The sequence below is a fragment of the Pseudophryne corroboree genome, chromosome 4, assembly GCF_028390025.1.
Source record: "Pseudophryne corroboree isolate aPseCor3 chromosome 4, aPseCor3.hap2, whole genome shotgun sequence".
NCBI classification, from domain to species: domain Eukaryota; kingdom Metazoa; phylum Chordata; class Amphibia; order Anura; family Myobatrachidae; genus Pseudophryne; species Pseudophryne corroboree.
Genome location: NC_086447.1, coordinates 937751209 through 937769334, shown reverse-complemented (window position 1 = coordinate 937769334; position 18126 = coordinate 937751209). Strand labels below are relative to the sequence as shown.

The following is an 18126-nucleotide window of genomic DNA, read 5'->3' as shown; positions in this document are numbered from 1 at the left end:
AGGCCAATTCTTTTTGGAAGAATATTGACAGGGCCGAAATTTGAACCTTAATGGATCCCAATTTGAGACCCATAGATAATCCTGATTGCAGGAAATGTAGGAAACGACCCAGTTGGAATTCCTCCGTCGGAACCCTCCGATCCTCGCACCACGCTACATATTTTCGCCAAATGCGGTGATAATGTTTCACGGTGACTTCCTTCCGTGCCTTAATCAAGGTAGGAATGACTTCTTCTGGAATGCCTTTCCCTTTTAGGATCTGGCGTTCAACCGCCATGCCGTCAAACGCAGCCGCGGTAAGTCTTGAAAAAGACAGGGACCCTGCTGTAGCAGGTCCCTTCTCAGAGGTAGAGGCCACGGTTCGTCCGTGAGCATCTCTTGAAGTTCCGGATACCAAGTCCTTCTCGGCCAATCCGGAACCACTAGTATTGTTCTTACTCTTCTTTGCCGTATGATCTTCAATACCTTTGGTATGAGCGGCAGAGGAGGAAACACATACACTGACTGGTACACCCAAGGAGTTACCAGTGCGTCCACAGCTATTGCCTGTGGATCTCTTGACCTGGCGCAATATTTGTCCAGTTTCTTGTTGAGGCGAGACGCCATCATGTCTACAATTGGTCTTTCCCAACGGTCTATTAACATGTTGAAGACTTCTGGATGTAGACCTCTGCTTCCCAGTTGTCCACGCCCGGGATGAACACTGCTGACAGTGCTATCACGTGATTCTCCGCCCAGCGAAGAATCTTGGCAGCTTCTGCCATTGCACTCCTGCTTCTTGTGCCGCCCTGCCTGTTTACATGGGCGACCGCCGTGATGTTGTCCGACTGAATCAACACCGGCTTTCCTTGCAGGAGAAGTTCCGCCTGGCTTAGAGCATTGTAGATTGCTCTTAGTTCCAGAATGTTTATGTGAAGAGACTTTTCCAGACTCGTCCATACTCCCTGGAAGTTTCTTCCTTGTGTGACTGCTCCCCAGCCTCTCAGGCTGGCGTCCGTGGTCACCAGGATCCAATCCTGAATGCCGAATCTGCGGCCTTCTAATAGGTGAGCCTTCTGCAACCACCACAGAAGTGACACCCTTGTCTTTGGTGACAGGGTTATTCGCAGGTGTATCTGCAGATGCGACCCTGACCATTTGTCCAACAGATCCCTTTGGAATATTCTTGCATGGAATCTGCCGAATGGAATTGCTTCGTAAGAAGCCACCATTTTTCCCAGGACTCTTGTGCATTGATGTACTGACACTTTTCCTGGTTTTAGGAGGTTCCTGACCAGATCGGATAACTCCTTGGCTTTTTCCTCTGGAAGGAAAACCTTTTTCTGAACCGTGTCCAGAATCATTCCTAGGAACAGCAGACGAGTTGTCGGGATTAAATGGGATTTTGGAATATTCAGAATCCACCCGTGTTGTCTTAGCACCTCTTGAGATAGTGCTAAAGCTGTCTCCAGCTGTTCTCTGGACCTTGCCCTTATTAGGAGATCGTCCAAGTATGGGATAACTAATACGCCTTTTCTTCGAAGAAGAATCATCATCTCGGCCATTACCTTGGTAAAGACCCGAGGCGCCGTGGACAATCCGAACGGCAGCGTCTGAAACTGATAGTGACAGTTTTGAACAATGAACCTGAGGTACCCCTGGTGTGCGGGGTAAATCGGAACGTGTAGATACGCATCCTTGATGTCCAAGGATACCATAAAGTCCCCTTCTTCCAGGTTCGCTATCACTGCTCTGAGTGACTCCATCTTGAACTTGAACTTTTTTATGTAGAGGTTCAAGGACTTCAGATTTAGAATAGGCCTTACCGAGCCATCCGGCTTCGGTACCACAAATAGAGTGGAATAATACCCCTTTCCTTGTTGTAATAGGGGTACTTTGACTATCACCTGCTGAGCGTACAGCTTGTGAATGGCTTCCAACACCCTCTCCCTTTCGGAAGAGACGGTTGGTAAGGCAGACTTCAGGAAACGATGAGGAGGATCCGTCTCTAATTCCAACCTGTACCCCTGAGATATTATCTGCAGGATCCAGGGGTCTACCTGCGAGTGAGCCCACTGCGCGCTGTAATTTTTGAGACGGCCCCCCACTGTCCCCGAGTCCGCTTGAGAGGCCCCAGCGTCATGCTGAGGTTTTTGCAGGAGCCGGGGAGGGCTTCTGTTCCTGGGAAGGAGCTGCCTGTTGGTGTCTCTTCCCTCTTCCTCTGCCTCGTGGCAGGTACGACAAGCCCTTTGCTCTCTTATTTTTGTAGGAGCGAAAAGGCTGCGGTTGAAAGGTCGGTGCCTTTCTCTGTTGGGGAGTGACTTGAGGTAAAAAAGTGGATTTCCCGGCAGTAGCCGTGGCCACCAAGTCTGATAGACCAACTCCAAATAACTCCTCCCCTTTATACGGCAAAACCTCCATGTGACGTTTTGAATCCGCATCGCCTGTCCACTGTCGTGTCCATAAGGCTCTTCTGGCTGAAATGGACATAGCACTCACCCGAGATGCCAGTGTGCAAATATCCCTCTGTGCATCACGCATATAGATAAATGCATCCTTTATTTGTTCTAACGACAGTAAAACATTGTCCCTATCTAGGGTATCAATATTTTCAATCAGGGATTCTGACCAAACTACTCCAGCACTGCACATCCAGGCAGTTGCTATAGCTGGTCGTAGTATAACACCTGCATGTGTGTATATATTCTTTTGAATAACTTCCATCTTTCTATCTGATGGATCCTTAAGTGCGGCCGTCTCAGGAGAGGGTAACGCCACTTGTTTGGATAAGCGTGTGAGCGCCTTGTCCACCTTAGGGGGTGTTTCCCAGCGCGCCCTAACCTCTGGCGGGAAAGGGTATAATGCCAATAACTTTTTTGAAATTATCAACTTTTTATCAGGAGCAACCCACGCTTCATCACACACGTCATTTAATTCTTCTGATTCAGGAAAAACTGTTTGTAGTTTTTTCACACCATACATAATACCCTGTTTTACGGTATCTGTAGTATCAGCTAAATGTAACGTCTCCTTCATTGCCAAAATCATATAACGTGTGGCCCTACTGGAAAATACGTTTGAATTTCTACCGTCGTCACTGGAATCAGTGCCCGTGTCTGGGTCTGTGTCGACCGACTGAGGCAAAGGGCGTTTTACAGCCCCTGACGGTGTTTGAGGCGCCTGGACAGGCATTAATTGATTGTCCGGCCGCCTCATGTCCTCAACTGACTGTTTAAGGGAAGATAAACCATCACGTAATTCCACAAATAAAGGCATCCATTCTGGTGTCGACCCCCTGGGGGGTGACATCTGCATATTTGGCAATTGCTCCGCCTCCACACCAATATCGTCCTCATACATGTCGACACCACGTACCGACACACACCGCAAACTCACAGGGAATGCTCTAATGAAGACAGGACCCACTAGCCCTTTTGGGGAGACAGAGGGAGAGTCTGCCAGCACACACCACAAAGCGCTATATATACAAGGGATATCCTTATATTAAGTGCTCCCTTATAGCTGCTTTAATATATATATATATATATAGCCATTAATGTGCCCCCCCTCTCTGTTTTACCCTGTTTCTGTAGTGCAGTGCAGGGGAGAGACCTGGGAGCCGTTCTGACCAGCGGAGCTGTGACAGAAAATGGCGCCGTGTGCTGAGGAGATAGGCCCCGCCCCTTTTTCGGCGGGTTCTTCTCCCGCTATTTTTCCAGTCAGGCAGGGGTTAAATATCTCCATATAGCCCCTATGGGCTATATGTGAGGTATTTTTAGCCTTGTATAAGGTTTATATTTGCCTCTCAGAGCGCCCCCCCCCAGCGCTCTGCACCCTCAGTGACTGCCCAGTGAAGTGTGCTGAGAGGAAAATGGCGCACAGCTGCAGTGCTGTGCGCTACCTTATGAAGACTGAGGAGTCTTCAGCCGCCGGTTTCCGGACCTCTTCACGCTTCAGCATCTGCAAGGGGGTCGGCGGCGCGGCTCCGGGACCGGACTCCACGGCTGGGCCTGTGTTCGATCCCTCTGGAGCTAATGGTGTCCAGTAGCCAAGCAGCAAATCCACTCTGCATGCAGGTGAGTTTACTACTTTCCCCCTAAGTCCCACGTTGCAGTGATCCTGTTGCCAGCAGGACTCACTGTAAAGAAAAAAACCTAAACTAAACTTTCTCTAAGCAGCTCTTTAGGAGAGCCACCTAGATTGCACCCTTCTCGTTCGGGCACAAAATCTAACTGGAGTCTGGAGGAGGGTCATAGGGGGAGGAGCCAGTGCACACCACCTGACCTAGTAAAGCTTTACTTTTTTGTGCCCTGTCTCCTGCGGAGCCGCTATTCCCCATGGTCCTTTCAGGAACCCCAGCATCCACTTAGGACGATAGAGAAATAAAGTTAAACTGCCTTTAAGGTATGGAGAGAGACGTAATAAAAATGTAACCATGTTTCCCGTATCGGCTCACACACAATGGGATAATCCGGGGTTGTGTAAAATGTGTTACTACTAAATACTAAACACTCACTTTGCACCATTTAAAATTGAAACTTAGGGGGTCATTCGGACCTGATCGCACGCTGCCGTTTTTCGCAGCGCAGCAATCAGGTCACTACTGCACATGCGTATGCACCGCAATGCGCAAGCGCGTCGTACGGGAACAAAACGGATCGTTGCTGTGCGAAGGATTTAACGAAGAATCCATTCGCACAGCCAATCGCAAGGTGATTGACAGGAAGAGGGCGTTTGTGGGTGACAACTGACCGTTTTCAGTGAGTGGTTGGAAAAACGCAGGCGTGTCCAAGCGTTTGCAGTGCGGGTGTCTGACGTCAGTTCCGGGCCCGGACAGGCTGAAGTGATCGCAGCGGCTGAGTAAGTTCAGACCTACTCAAAAACTGCACAAAATGTTTTTGCAGAGCTCGGCTGCACAGGTGTTCACACACCTGCAAAGCGAAAAATACACTCCCCCGTGGGCGGCGACTATGCGTTTGCACGGCTGCTAAAAACAGCTAGCGAGCGATCAACTCGGAATGACCCCCCTAGAAATGTAGGAATGGTTCGTATGAGCACTGGTAACATCATGGCAGCTACCGCAGAGCATAACAGGCCTCAGCGACCCTTCAGCTGGCAGCAATTTACATGTAATCAGCTGCAGATCTCTTTACAAAGCGCAATTTGCTCCGAGCGAACTTTACTCTGTAACAACTCTGCAGAAAGCTGCGGTAATCACACTGGAAGTATTCCACAAGCCCTCGGATTTGCATTGCGGCGGCCCTGTGTATTTCCCTCTTCCTAGCGTCTTAATCATGTATGCATTAGTCTACTTTACTTATTTTATTAAAAGCAAATTCAGATCACAATTGACTTTTCATCTGTATAACAAGAAGAGAGATATTTACCCTGACAGCCATTTCATTGTAGAAATCCGTCTTCATAATAAAGTACTCTGTCTGCGGGAAAGAGAGAGAGAGGCTCAGGCCGCGGCGACACACAGACACGGCTGCTATTTTTACATATATAAGATAAGAGAGTCTATACATAATATGAGATTCACACATCGAAAGCCGTATCAAAGTCTGTATTGAGGAGAGGGGACGGCTAATACATAATGCAGCCTTAACCAGAAAAATCTATGGCAGTCAAACTAGGCGCTAATGGAGATATATGATCATAAAACGCTCTCCGCTGAGTTTGATAATCAATGGGGCTTCTAGTGAGGATAAAATAACATTGCAGAAATATTCACAAGTCCTAGTGACACGTAGCATTGTATGATTTATTCACTCCGACTTCTTATACCCAAAACTCGCAGAAACATAAAAGGAATTCATATTTCAAGACGTCTGGTTTAATGAAAAATTCAAAGATATGCCGTCGGAATCCTTCAAGGATATGTATGCAGCAATGAAGCAAAAACCAGTCTCCCAACCATCTGTACAAAATGTTATGTACTTAGCCGCCATGCGAGTAATCCTGGGGAATTTTCTTTCATTTAATATTCATTTTAACATCATAAAATCATAAATAATTAGTGTTATTTGAATTGCCTAGCCTGATCCAAAGCAAATTGTCTGTGGAGAGCAGCAGGGCTGGGTTATTTATCAACAGTCTGGGCAATTAAGAAACAGTTGGCGGCAATATGTTATTTACAAATGAAGACAATGCTGCTGCTCCATCTCCCTGCACCCATTACAGCAGGAGCCAGCGTCCTCCTGACGTTTCATTAAGGAGCAGTGTCAGATGGGGATTAGACGGAGCACCTCTAGGCCGGTAACATTGATGCACTGGGGCCAAGAGTCTGCAAGTAGTGTATCTGTAGACCTGTAACTCTTTCTCCCAGTCACTATATTATATAATATATATACCTGTATATACAGTATGTGCAGTCACTATATTATACACTATATATACCTGTATATACAGCGTGTGTAATCAGTCACTATATTATATACTATACTTCTACCTGTATATACAGTGTGTGTAATCAGTCACTACTATATTATATACTATACTTATACCTGTATATAGAGCCTGTGTAATCAGTCACTATATTATATACTATACTTCTACCTGTATATACAGTGTGTGTAATCAGTCACTACTATATTATATACTATACTTATACCTGTATATAGAGCCTGTGTAATCAGTCACTACTATATTCTATAATATATACATATATATAACTGTATATACAGTATGTGCAGTCACTATATTATATACTATAGTTATACCTGTATATACAGTATGTGTAATCAGTCACTACTATATTATATACTATACTTATACCTGTATATACAGCCCGTGTAATCAGTCACTACTAGATTCTATAATATATACATATATATAACTGTATATACAGTATGTGCAGTCACTATATTATATACTATAGTTATACCTGTATATACAGTATGTGTAATCAGTCACTACTATATTATATACTATAATTATACCTGTATATAGAGCCTGTGTAATCAGTCACTACTATATTCTATAATATATACATATATATAACTGTATATACAGTATGTGCAGTCACTATATTATATACTATAGTTATACCTGTATATACAGTATGTGTAATCAGTCACTACTATATTATATACTATACTTATACCTGTATATACAGCCCGTGTAATCAGTCACTACTAGATTCTATAATATATACATATATATATAACTGTATATACAGTATGTGCAGTCACTATATTATATACTATAGTTATACCTGTATATACAGTATGTGTAATCAGTCACTACTATAATATATACTATACTTATACCTGTATATACAGTACGTGTAATCAGTCACTATATTATATACTAACCTTTATATACAGCATGTTTAATCAGTCACTACTATATTATATACTATACTTATACATGTATATACAGCATGTGTAATCAGGCACTACTATATTATATACTATACTTATACATGTATATACAGCATGTGTAATCAGTCACTACTATATTATATACTATACTTTTACCTGTATATACAATATGTGTAATCAGTCACTATTATATTATATACTATCATTATACCTGTATATACAGTACATGTAATCAGTCACTATATTATATACTATAGGTATACCTTTATATACAGCATGCGTAAACAGTCACTATATTATATACTATAGTTATAGCTTTATATACAGCGTGTATAATCAGTCACTACTATATTATATACTATAGTTATACCTGTATATACAGCGTGTGTAATCAGTCACTACTATATTATATACTATAGTTATACCTGTATATACAGCGTGTGTAATCAGTCATTACTATATTATATACTATAGATATACCTGTATATATAGCCTGTGTAATCAGTCACTACCATATTATATACTATATATACACCTGTATATACAGTATGTGTAATCAGTCACTACTATATTATATACTATACTTATACCTGTATATACAGCGTGTGTAATCAGTCACTACTATATTATATACTATAGTTATACCTGTATATACAGCGTGTGTAATCAGTCACTACTATATTATATACTATAGTTATACCTGTATATACAGTGTGTGTAATCAGTCATTACTATATTATATACTATAGATATACCTGTATATAAATACTATATATAGCCTGTGTAATCAGTCACTACCATATTATATACTATATATACACCTGTATATACAGTATGTGTAATCAGTCACTATATTATATACTTATACCTGTATATACAGTATGTTTAATCAGTCCCTACCTGCTGGGACAGATGGGAGGCTCCGGCCTGGTTAAGCAAGAAAGGTTCCCCATACTTTCACTCGCCAGCAAAGCATTTTTCACTAGCCAGACAGTGAACTCCAAATTCTCAGCTCGATGAAACTGGACCCACCCGGCAATATTGGCAGGGAGTAAAGTGTTCAGTTTTGCATACTCTGTGGAGAGGGCCTCATATGCAATTTGGGCTTCCCCCATTAGCAGTAGGGTAATCTATATGGCCAAGGAATTTTTTGACCAGCCTGAGCAGTAGCAACCATTTCAAAAGACATCATCCGCAACCTGCATTTTGGGATTTACTGGAGTCGTTATCACTGGTTCAGCTGCGACTATGCCCTCCAATTACCTTATGGAGGGCCGGTCTTTCTTTCCAAAAATCTGTTGCAGTTTCTACAAAAAGTCCAAAAATGTTTTGCATCATCACCTCAATGGCAGAACCCATTTCATCCCACTTCTGACACCACACTTTGAGCCATAGAAGGTTAACCTTTTCTTCAAAATGTGGGAGATTTCCACCCATCCATAATGTGTGCAACCAGTCACGAGGAGAGGAGAGGAGAGGAGAGGAGAGGAGAGGGAATTGTGATCTCCATGTTGAGGATTTTTTGAGTGGAATATAAATGATCACTACCAAGATCTATAACAAGACTAAGGGTCTAATTCAGACCTGATTGCAACAGCAACATTTTTCTCTAATGGGCAAAACCATGTGCAGTGCAGGGGGGGGGGGGGGGGGCAAATGTAACATGTGCGGAGAAATTAGAATTGGGTGAGGTGTGTTCAAACAGAAATCTAAATTGCAGTGTAAAAATAAAGAAGCCAGTATTTACTAGTGATGAGCGGGTTCGGTTCCTCGGGATCCGACCCCCCCCCCACCCCCCCCGAACTTCACCCATTTTACACGGTTCCGAGGCAGACTCGAATCTCCGAGCGCGCCTGAACGTCATCATCCTGCTGTCGGATTCTCGCGAGATTCGTATTCTATATAAGGAGCTGCGCGTCGCCGCCATTTTCACTTGTGCATTGGAGATGATAGCGAGAGGACGTGGCTGCGTTCTCTCAGTTTCTGTGTTCAGTGTGCTGCAAATATCTGTGCTCAGTGTGCTGCAAATATCTGTGCTCAGTGTGCTGAAAATATCTACGTTCTCTGCCTGAAAACGCTCCATATCTGTGCTGCATTGTAGTATATAGTAGGAGGACAGTGCAGAATTTTGCTGTGACCACCAGTATATATAGCAGTACGGTACAGTAGTCCATTGCTCTACCTCTGTGTCGTCAAGTATACTATCCATCCATACCTGTGCTGCATATTAGTTGTGCGCAGTATATAGTAGGAGGACAGTGCAGAATTTTGCTGTGACCACCACTATATATATAGCAGTACGGTACAGTAGTCCACTGCTCTACCTCTGTGTCGTCAAGTATACTATCCATCCATACCTGTGCTGCATTTCAGTTGTGCGCAGTATATAGTAGGAGGACAGTGCAGAATTTTGCTGTGACCACCAGTATATATATAGCAGTACGGTACAGTAGTCCACTGCTCTACCTCTGTGTCGTCAAGTATACTATCCATCCATACCTGTGCTGCATTTTAGTTGTGCGCAGTATCTATAGTAGGAGGACAGTGCAGAATTTTGCTGTGACCACCAGTATATATATAGCAGTACGGTACAGTAGTCCACTGCTCTACCTCTGTGTCGTCAAGTATACTATCCATCCATACCTGTGCTGCATTTTAGTTGTGTGCAGTATATATAGTAGGAGGACAGTGCAGAATTTTGCTGTGACCACCAGTATATATATAGCATTACGGTACAGTAGTCCACTGCTCTACCTCTGTGTCGTCAAGTATACTATCCATCCATACCTGTGCTGCATTTTAGTTGTGCGCAGTATATACAGTAGGAGGACAGTGCAGAAATTTGCTGTGACCACCAGTATATATATATATATATATATATATAGCAGTACGGTACAGTAGTCCACTGCTCTACCTCTGTGTCGTCAAGTATACTATCCATCCATACCTGTGCTGCATTTTAGTTGTGCGCAGTATATAGTAGGACAGTGCAGAATTTTGCTGACCACCAGTATATATATATATATATATATATATATATATATAGCAGTATGGTACAGTAGGCCATTGCTATTGATATATATTACTGGCATATAATTCCACACATTAAAAATGGAGAACAAAAATGTGGAGGGTAAAATAGGGAAAGATCAAGATCCACTTCCACCTCGTGCTGAAGCTGCTGCCACTAGTCATGGCCGAGACGGTGAAATGCTATCAACGTCGTCTGCCAAGGCTGATGCCCAATGTCATAGTAGAGAGCATGTAAATTTCAAAAAACAAAAGTTCAGTAAAATGACCCAAAAATCAAAATTTTAAGCGTCTGATGAGAAGCGTAAACTTGCCAATATGCCATTTACGACACGGAGTGGCAAGGAACGGCTGAGGCCCTGTCCTATGTTCATGGCTAGTGGTTCAGCTTCACATGAGGATGGAAGCACTCATCCTCCCGCTAGAAAAATTAAAAGACTTAAGCTGGCAAAAGCACAGCAAAGAACTGTGCGTTCTTCTAAATCACAAATCCCCAAGGAGAGTCCAATTGTGTCGGTTGCGATGCCTGACATTCCCAACACTGGACGGGAAGAGGTGGCGCCTTCCACCATTTGCACGCCCCCTGCAAGTGCTGGAAGGAGCACCCGCAGTCCAGTTCCTGATAGTCAAATTGAAGATGTCACTGTTGAAGTACACCAGGATGAGGATATGGGTGTTGCTGGCGCTGAGGAGGAAATTGACAAGGAGGATTCTGATGGTGAGGTGGTTTGTTTAAGTCAGGCACCCGGGGAGAAACCTGTTGTCCGTGAGACGAATATGGCCATTGACATGCCTGGTCAAATTACAAAAAAATCACCTATTCGGTGTGGAATTATTTTAACAGAAATGCGGACAACAGGTGTCAAGCCGTATGTTGCCTTTGTCAAGCTGTAATAAGTAGGGGTAAGGACGTTAACCACCTAGGAACATCCTCCCTTATACGTCACCTGGAGCGCATTCATCAGAAGTCATTGACAAGTTCAAAAACTTTGGGTGACAGCGGAAGCAGTCCACTGACAACTAAATCCCTTCCTCTTGTAACCAAGCTCCTGCAAACCACACCACCAACTCCCTCAGTGTCAATTTCCTCCTTAGACAGGAAAGCCAATAGTCCTGCAGGCCATGTCACTGGCAAGTCTGACGAGTCCTCTCCTGCCTGGGATTCCTCAGACGCATCCTTGAGTGTAACGCCTACTGCTGCTGGCGCTGCTGTTGTTGCTGCTGGGAGTCGATCGTCATCCCAGAGGGGAAGTCGGAAGACCACTTGTACTACTTCCAGTAAGCAATTGACTGTCCAACAGTCCTTTGCGAGGAAGATGAAATATCACAGCAGTCATCCTGTTGCAAAGCAGATAACTCAGGCCTTGGCAGCCTGGGTGGTGTTAAACGTGAGCACAGCAAAAACAGAGACTCTGCTTAAACCGATTTCACTACTGACAATCAGCTGGATATCAAGTCTGCATAATAATTACCAAATGTTCAATTTAACACTCTTTATATCACATGCTTTTCACTAATTATTCACCAAGATATTTATTAGAATTTTTACCATTGTATATTCTTCCGTTTTTTATGTGTAAAGGACAAATTTTTTTTTTTTTTTACTGTGTTTAACATATAGATATTATCCGGATCTAAGGGGTTTTTAGCGCTGTACACTCCTCTCCAAATCCTTTTTCTTGTGCAGTATTAACTACAGGTGTTGGTGTATACCTGGGATTGGAGTTGAGCAGCTGATTACCAGCGCTGTGAGGGGAAATAATTTATTTTTTCATGGTGTTAAACGTGTGTCTGGTATCCACCGTTAATTCACAGGGAATTAGACAATTTATTGAATTAGTGTGTCCCCGGTACCAAATACCATCTAGGTTCCACTTCTCTAGGCAGGTGATACCGAGAATGTACACAGACCTCAGAAAAAGAGTCACCAGTGTCCTAAAAAATGCAGTTGTACCCAATGTCCACTTAACCACGGACATGTGGACAAGTGGAGCAGGGCAGACTCAGGACTATATGACTGTGACAGCCCACTGGGTAGATGTATTGCCTCCCGCAGCAAGAACAGCAGCGGCGGCACCAGTAGCAGCATCTCGCAAACGCCAACTCGTTCCTAGGCAGGCTACGCTTTGTATCACCGCTTTCCATAAGAGGCACACAGCTGACAACCTCTTACGGAAACTGAGGAACATCATCGCAGAATGGCTTACCCCAATTGGACTCTCCTGGGGATTTGTGACATCGGACAACGCCACCAATATTGTGCGTGCATTACATGTGGGCAAAATCCAGCACGTCCCATGTTTTGCACATACATTGAATTTGGTGGTGCAGAATTATTTAAAAAACGACAGGGGCGTGCAAAGAGATGCTGTCGGTGGCCCGAAGAATTGCGGGCCACTTTCGGCATTCAGCCACCACGTGCCGAAGACTGGAGCACCAGCAAACACTCCTGAACCTGCCCCGCCATCATCTGAAGCAAGAGGTGGTAACGAGGTGGAATTCAACCCTCTATATGCTTCAGAGGATGGAGGAGCAGCAAAAGGCCATTCAAGCCTATACAGCTACCTACGATATAGGCAAAGGAGGGGGAATGCACCTGACTCAAGCGCAGTGGAGAATGATTTCAACGTTGTGCAAGGTTCTGCAACCCTTTGAACTTGCCACACGTGAAGTCAGTTCAGACACTGCCAGCCTGAGTCAGGTCATTCCCCTCATCAGGCTTTTGCAGAAAAAGCTGGAGAAATTGAAGGAGGAGCTAAAACAGAGCGATTCCGCTAGGCATGTGGGACTTGTGGATGGAGCCCTTAATTCGCTTAACCAGGAATCACGGGTGGTCAATCTGTTGAAATCAGAGCACTACATTTTGGCCACCGTGCTCGATCCTAGATTTAAAACCTACGTTGTATCTCTCTTTCCGGCAGACACAAGTCTGCAAAGGTTCAAAGACCTGCTGGTGAGAAAACTGTCAAGTCAAGCGGAACATGACCCATCAACAGCTCCTCCTTCACATTCTCCCGCAACTGGGGCTGCGAGTTAAAGGCTAAGAATTCCGAGCCCACCCACTGGCGGTGATGCAGGGCAGTCAGGAGCCTTATGTGATACAAACATTGTTTGGTGCAGCGATGTTTGGCCCGGTCACCTGATTCCAGTGAGCCTATCCTGAGCATCCTGCTGTCCAGCTGACTGTCCCAGCCAATCCCCGCACACTGGCTGTAATAAGAACGCTGTGTAAGGACTGCTTAATCGCCAGTGCTATGTTTGTCATACCCTGTATGGTTGTTTGCTCTCAGCTGCTTCCAGGTTACCTTGCTCCAGGAGATTCCATTCTGCACTGAGACCTGAGTTACATAGAAACATAGAATTTGACGGCAGATAAGAACCACTTGGCCCATCTAGTCTGCCCCTTTTTATCCTTTAGGTAATCTCAACCCTTTTTGAACCTTAATTCTTTGTAAGGATATTCATATGCCTATCCCAAGCATGTTTAAATTGCTCTACAGTCTTAGCCTCTACCACCTCTGATGGGAGGCTATTCCACTTGTCCACTACACCTTTCTGTGAAGTAAGTTTTCCTTAAATTTCCCCTGAACCTGCCTCCCACCAGTTTCAGTGCATGTCCTTGAGTTCTAATACTCCTCTTCCTTTGAAGAATGTTTCCCTCCTGAACTTTGTTAAGACCCTTGATATATTTGAAAGTTCCTATCATGTCCCCCCTTTCCCTTCTCTCCTCCAAACTATACATGTTAAGATCTTTTAGCCTTTCCGGGTAAGTTTTGTGATGTAGGCCATGCACCATTTTAGTTGCCCTTCTTTGTACACTCTCTAATGTATTTATATCCTTCTGGAGATATGGTCTCCAGAACTGGACACAGTATTCCAGATGGGGCCGCACCAATGACCTATACAGTGGCATTATCACTTCTTTTTCCTGCTACTGATTCCTCTCCCTATGCAACCAAGCATCTGACTTGCCTTTCTCATTGCTTTGTTGCATTGCTTTCCTGTCTTTAAGTCACTTGAAATAGTGACTCCTAAATCCCTTTCCTCCTCAGTAGTTTCCATTATAGTACCCTTGATACTATATTTAGCCCTTAGGTTTTTGAGACCCAAGTGCATGATTTTGCATTTTTTAGCATTAAACTGTAGTTGCCACGTTCTTGACCATTTCTCAAGCCTAGCTAGGTCATCAATAATTTGTTTTACCCCTCCCGGTGTGTCTACCCTGTTGCAATTCTTTGTATCATCTGCAAAAATGCATACTTTTCTTTTAATACCATTTGCAATGTCACCAACAAAGATATTAAAGAGAACTGGTCCGAGTACAGATCCCTGGGGTACTCCACTGGTAACATTTCCTTCCAAAGATTGCACTCCAATTACTACAACTGTTTGTTTCCTATACTGCAACCAGGTTCTTATCCATTTAACTGTTTTGTAATCCACCCCCACGCTTTCAAGTTTATTTAGCAGTCTGCGATGTGGGACAGTGTCAAATGCCTTACTAAAGTCTAGATATGCTACATCTACAGCTCCCCCTTGATCTATTATTTTCATCACAGAGTCAAAAAAGTCAATAAGATTTGTTTGGCATGATCTACCACCAGTAAATCCATGCTGTTTTGGATCCTGTAAGTTGTTTGATTTAAGATATTCCACTACTCTTTCTTTTAATAGTTTTTCCATTACTTTCCCCACTACTGATGTAAGGCTTACTGGTCTGTAGTTACTCGCTTCTCCCTTGCTTCCACTTTTGTACAGTGGAACTACGTTTGCTCTTTTCCAGTCCTCTGGAATAGCACCTGTATTTAGTGACTGGTTAAATAATTCTGTTAATGTGCCACCAGCACATCTTTTAGCTATTTTAGTATCCTTGGGTGTATCCCATCTGGCCCCATTGATTTTTCCACTTTTAGTTTTGAAAGTTCTGTTAAGACCTTCTCCTCTGTAAATGTACTTTCATCTACCTTATTTTTATGAATGTCCTTGCAGCTTAACTGTGGCCCCTTCCCTTCTCCTTCTGTAGTAAATATGGAGCAAAAATAATGATTTAGGTGATCTGCTTACAGGTCTGCCTGGTTCATCGGTGTTCCACCATCAATACTCAGCTCCATCGGTGTTCCATCATCGATCTCTAGCTCCATCTGTGTTCCGCCATCGATACTCACCTCCATCGGTGTTCCGCCATCGATCTCCAGCTCCATCGATGTTCCACCATCGATCTTTAGCTACATTGGTGCTCCGCCATCAAAATCCAGTACCATCGGTGTCCTTCCTATATCCAGTGATCAGTAACATTGTGTGCTCATTTATATTGGGACTTCATCAGTGGTTCACACTGCATCTCATATTACATCTTGCCATCGATATTTCATCTGCTACAGTATTACCTCTGTTCCTGTGCCTATGTTACTGCATTATCTGTGATACTGATTATTGAGTGTATTACCATCTGCCGCTATCTGTACCATCTTGCGTGCTGAATCATCAGCCCATCATGTCTGACTCACAGTCACAGCTATCTGTGGCTTCCATGCTGCCGCCATTGCTGCTGGGCCGCAGCCTCATGTGATCAAACATTGTTTGGTGCAGCCATGTTTGGCCCGGTCACCTGATTCCAGTGAGCCTATCCTGAGCATCCTGGTGTCCAGCTGACTGTCCCAGCCAATCCCCGCACACTGGCTGTAATAAGAACACTGGGTGTGCGGAAAAACGCAGGCGTGGCTGGGCGAACGCTGGGCGGGTTTGTGACGTCAAATCCGGAACTGAATAGTCTGAAGTGATCGTAAGCGCTGAGTAGGTTTTGAGCTACTCTGAAACTGCACAGATTTTTTTTGCAGGCGCTCTGCGATACAACCGTTCGCACTTCTGCTAAGCTAAAATACATTCCCAGTGGGCGGCGGCATAGCGTTTGCACGGCTGCTAAAAACTGTTAGCGAGCGATCAACTCAGAATGACCACCTATGTGCGCAGCGCAATGTCCTGTCACCAGCAGATTACATGCTTGGCCACAGGTAGACATACAGAATCAGGACACAATAAGCTTCCGTTCTGCCCAAATACCACCCACATTGTATCTGTGCACCTATCACGCCAAATAGCTCCACCCAGCACGCCAGAGCCTCAGCCCCGCCAAATGTCCTTTCCTTACAATATGTATCTTATTCGCATTACTTATGTGACAAAATGACAACGCAAGGGTAGACGGACCCCTGACGCTGGCACTAATATGGCACTCAGCTGCTAGTATGGCTAAAAAGGCAGAGTTCCGAAGCGTTACCTCGCCCTACATATTATTATGCTTAATCTGCGACTTTATTCCTCTGCAAGAGAAGTACCAATCTAGTGTGCCTGGTATACTGGGAGTGATATGTATGCGGCTAAGATGCCACTAAGACTAAACATTCAGGAAACATTACTAAGCGCTACCCGTGGCGGAGCGCCTAAGTCGCGCCAAGAATGCAGACACATGAGCAGTATGGAAAGGGGGGTATATTTATGACATTAATATGAAATGAGGCCCAATGTGTAAATATATATCTATGTTTAAAGGTAGATGTGCCCCTGGAAATGGTTCCCAAATGTGGTTATCCGTACACCTGGGTGCACGTAACGTAAGATATACAATTATATTAATGGTTTATGTGCTGAGTGGAACAGTGAGTGGTGTAAGGCTGGAAACCCTATAAGCCTCATCCACTGTCCAGATGGGTCCCAATAAAAATGGTCCTATCCGAGGCTGGAAGGTGCTGGGGAAGAGATAACATGCAGAACCTGGAGGCGGATTACAGCCATGAAACACCATGCAGGAGCGTGTTCCAGTGACGCTGTGCGTCCAGTTACACCAGGTGCCTGAATTTTGGAGAATATGTAGCAGAGATCAATAGTTTTAGGAGCAAGGACCAGAACTGACTTGGTGAAACCAGAGCACATGGGAATCCCAGTTACTCCACAATATAAACTTCATTGCACACACCAATATATTATTTATATGATCTGTTAGACATCTGAAAGCAGGCGTTAAGTGAAGGTTAAATTGCACATAATTCTACCAGTGGCTTCCTGATTGGTTTTCATCACTCCCTTTTATTAACAGATATCTTATCTCCCGAGTGCGCTTGTTATTTTAATTCATCTTGGCGTCTAATTCGGCAAACAAGTGCGGGAGCCGGGAACACTATCATATACATACTGTATCAGTGCTTCCAGGAAATGAATGGCTATCTAAACCAATTCAGCCGGCTGATCTATGTTCTAATCTGGAAAGTGATTGAGAGCTGGTTAGGATTGGCTGCATTTGTGGATAACGAGGAAATAATTTATGGGACAGATCAAGGGGGTTTATGAAATGCAGGAGCGGATGATACGTCTTGTTTACCAGGGAACTGATGGAGATATACTCACAACCAGCATTACGGGACTAAATAAAGACCTTTCCGACACCTTAGGAAAATGGCAATTACTGAGTGGGGACTCAGGCTGTGGACAGAACCGGCGTATTTGTATGTGGAAGGTAACATTGCCGCAGCCAGGCAGCCTGGATTTGCATAGAACAGAGACCCATAGAACAAATTCTACCGGTCTACCGATTATAATGTGATTAATGTGGTCTTCTCTCCCTCCGGCAATGTACAAAGTGTTGTGTATTCATCTATTCAGAGATGTCCCTTCCTAGAAATCTCTGAAATCAGACTGGAGACTTATCTGTTTACACACACACACATATGATTAATGCGCGGCTACTACTGTGACATCTCAGACTGGCCGCCTCACTCTTGCCGCGCTGCGCGCCTAC

General features: G+C 44.1%; 1 protein-coding gene across 2 annotated transcripts in view; it reads right to left on the bottom strand.

The window, feature by feature from the left end:
• Nucleotides 1–18126, bottom strand: part of SPATA17 (spermatogenesis associated 17) — a 394114-nt gene that overhangs the window by 297128 nt on the left and 78860 nt on the right. Inside the window, exon 4 of one of the 2 annotated variants that reach the window (XM_063919117.1) lies at nucleotides 5367–5417. The exons of the other annotated variant lie outside the window; for it this stretch is intronic. Coding sequence (XP_063775187.1) covers nucleotides 5367–5417 — 51 coding nt within the window. The remainder of the gene's footprint in view (nucleotides 1–5366; nucleotides 5418–18126) is intronic. 2 annotated transcript variants of the gene reach the window in all.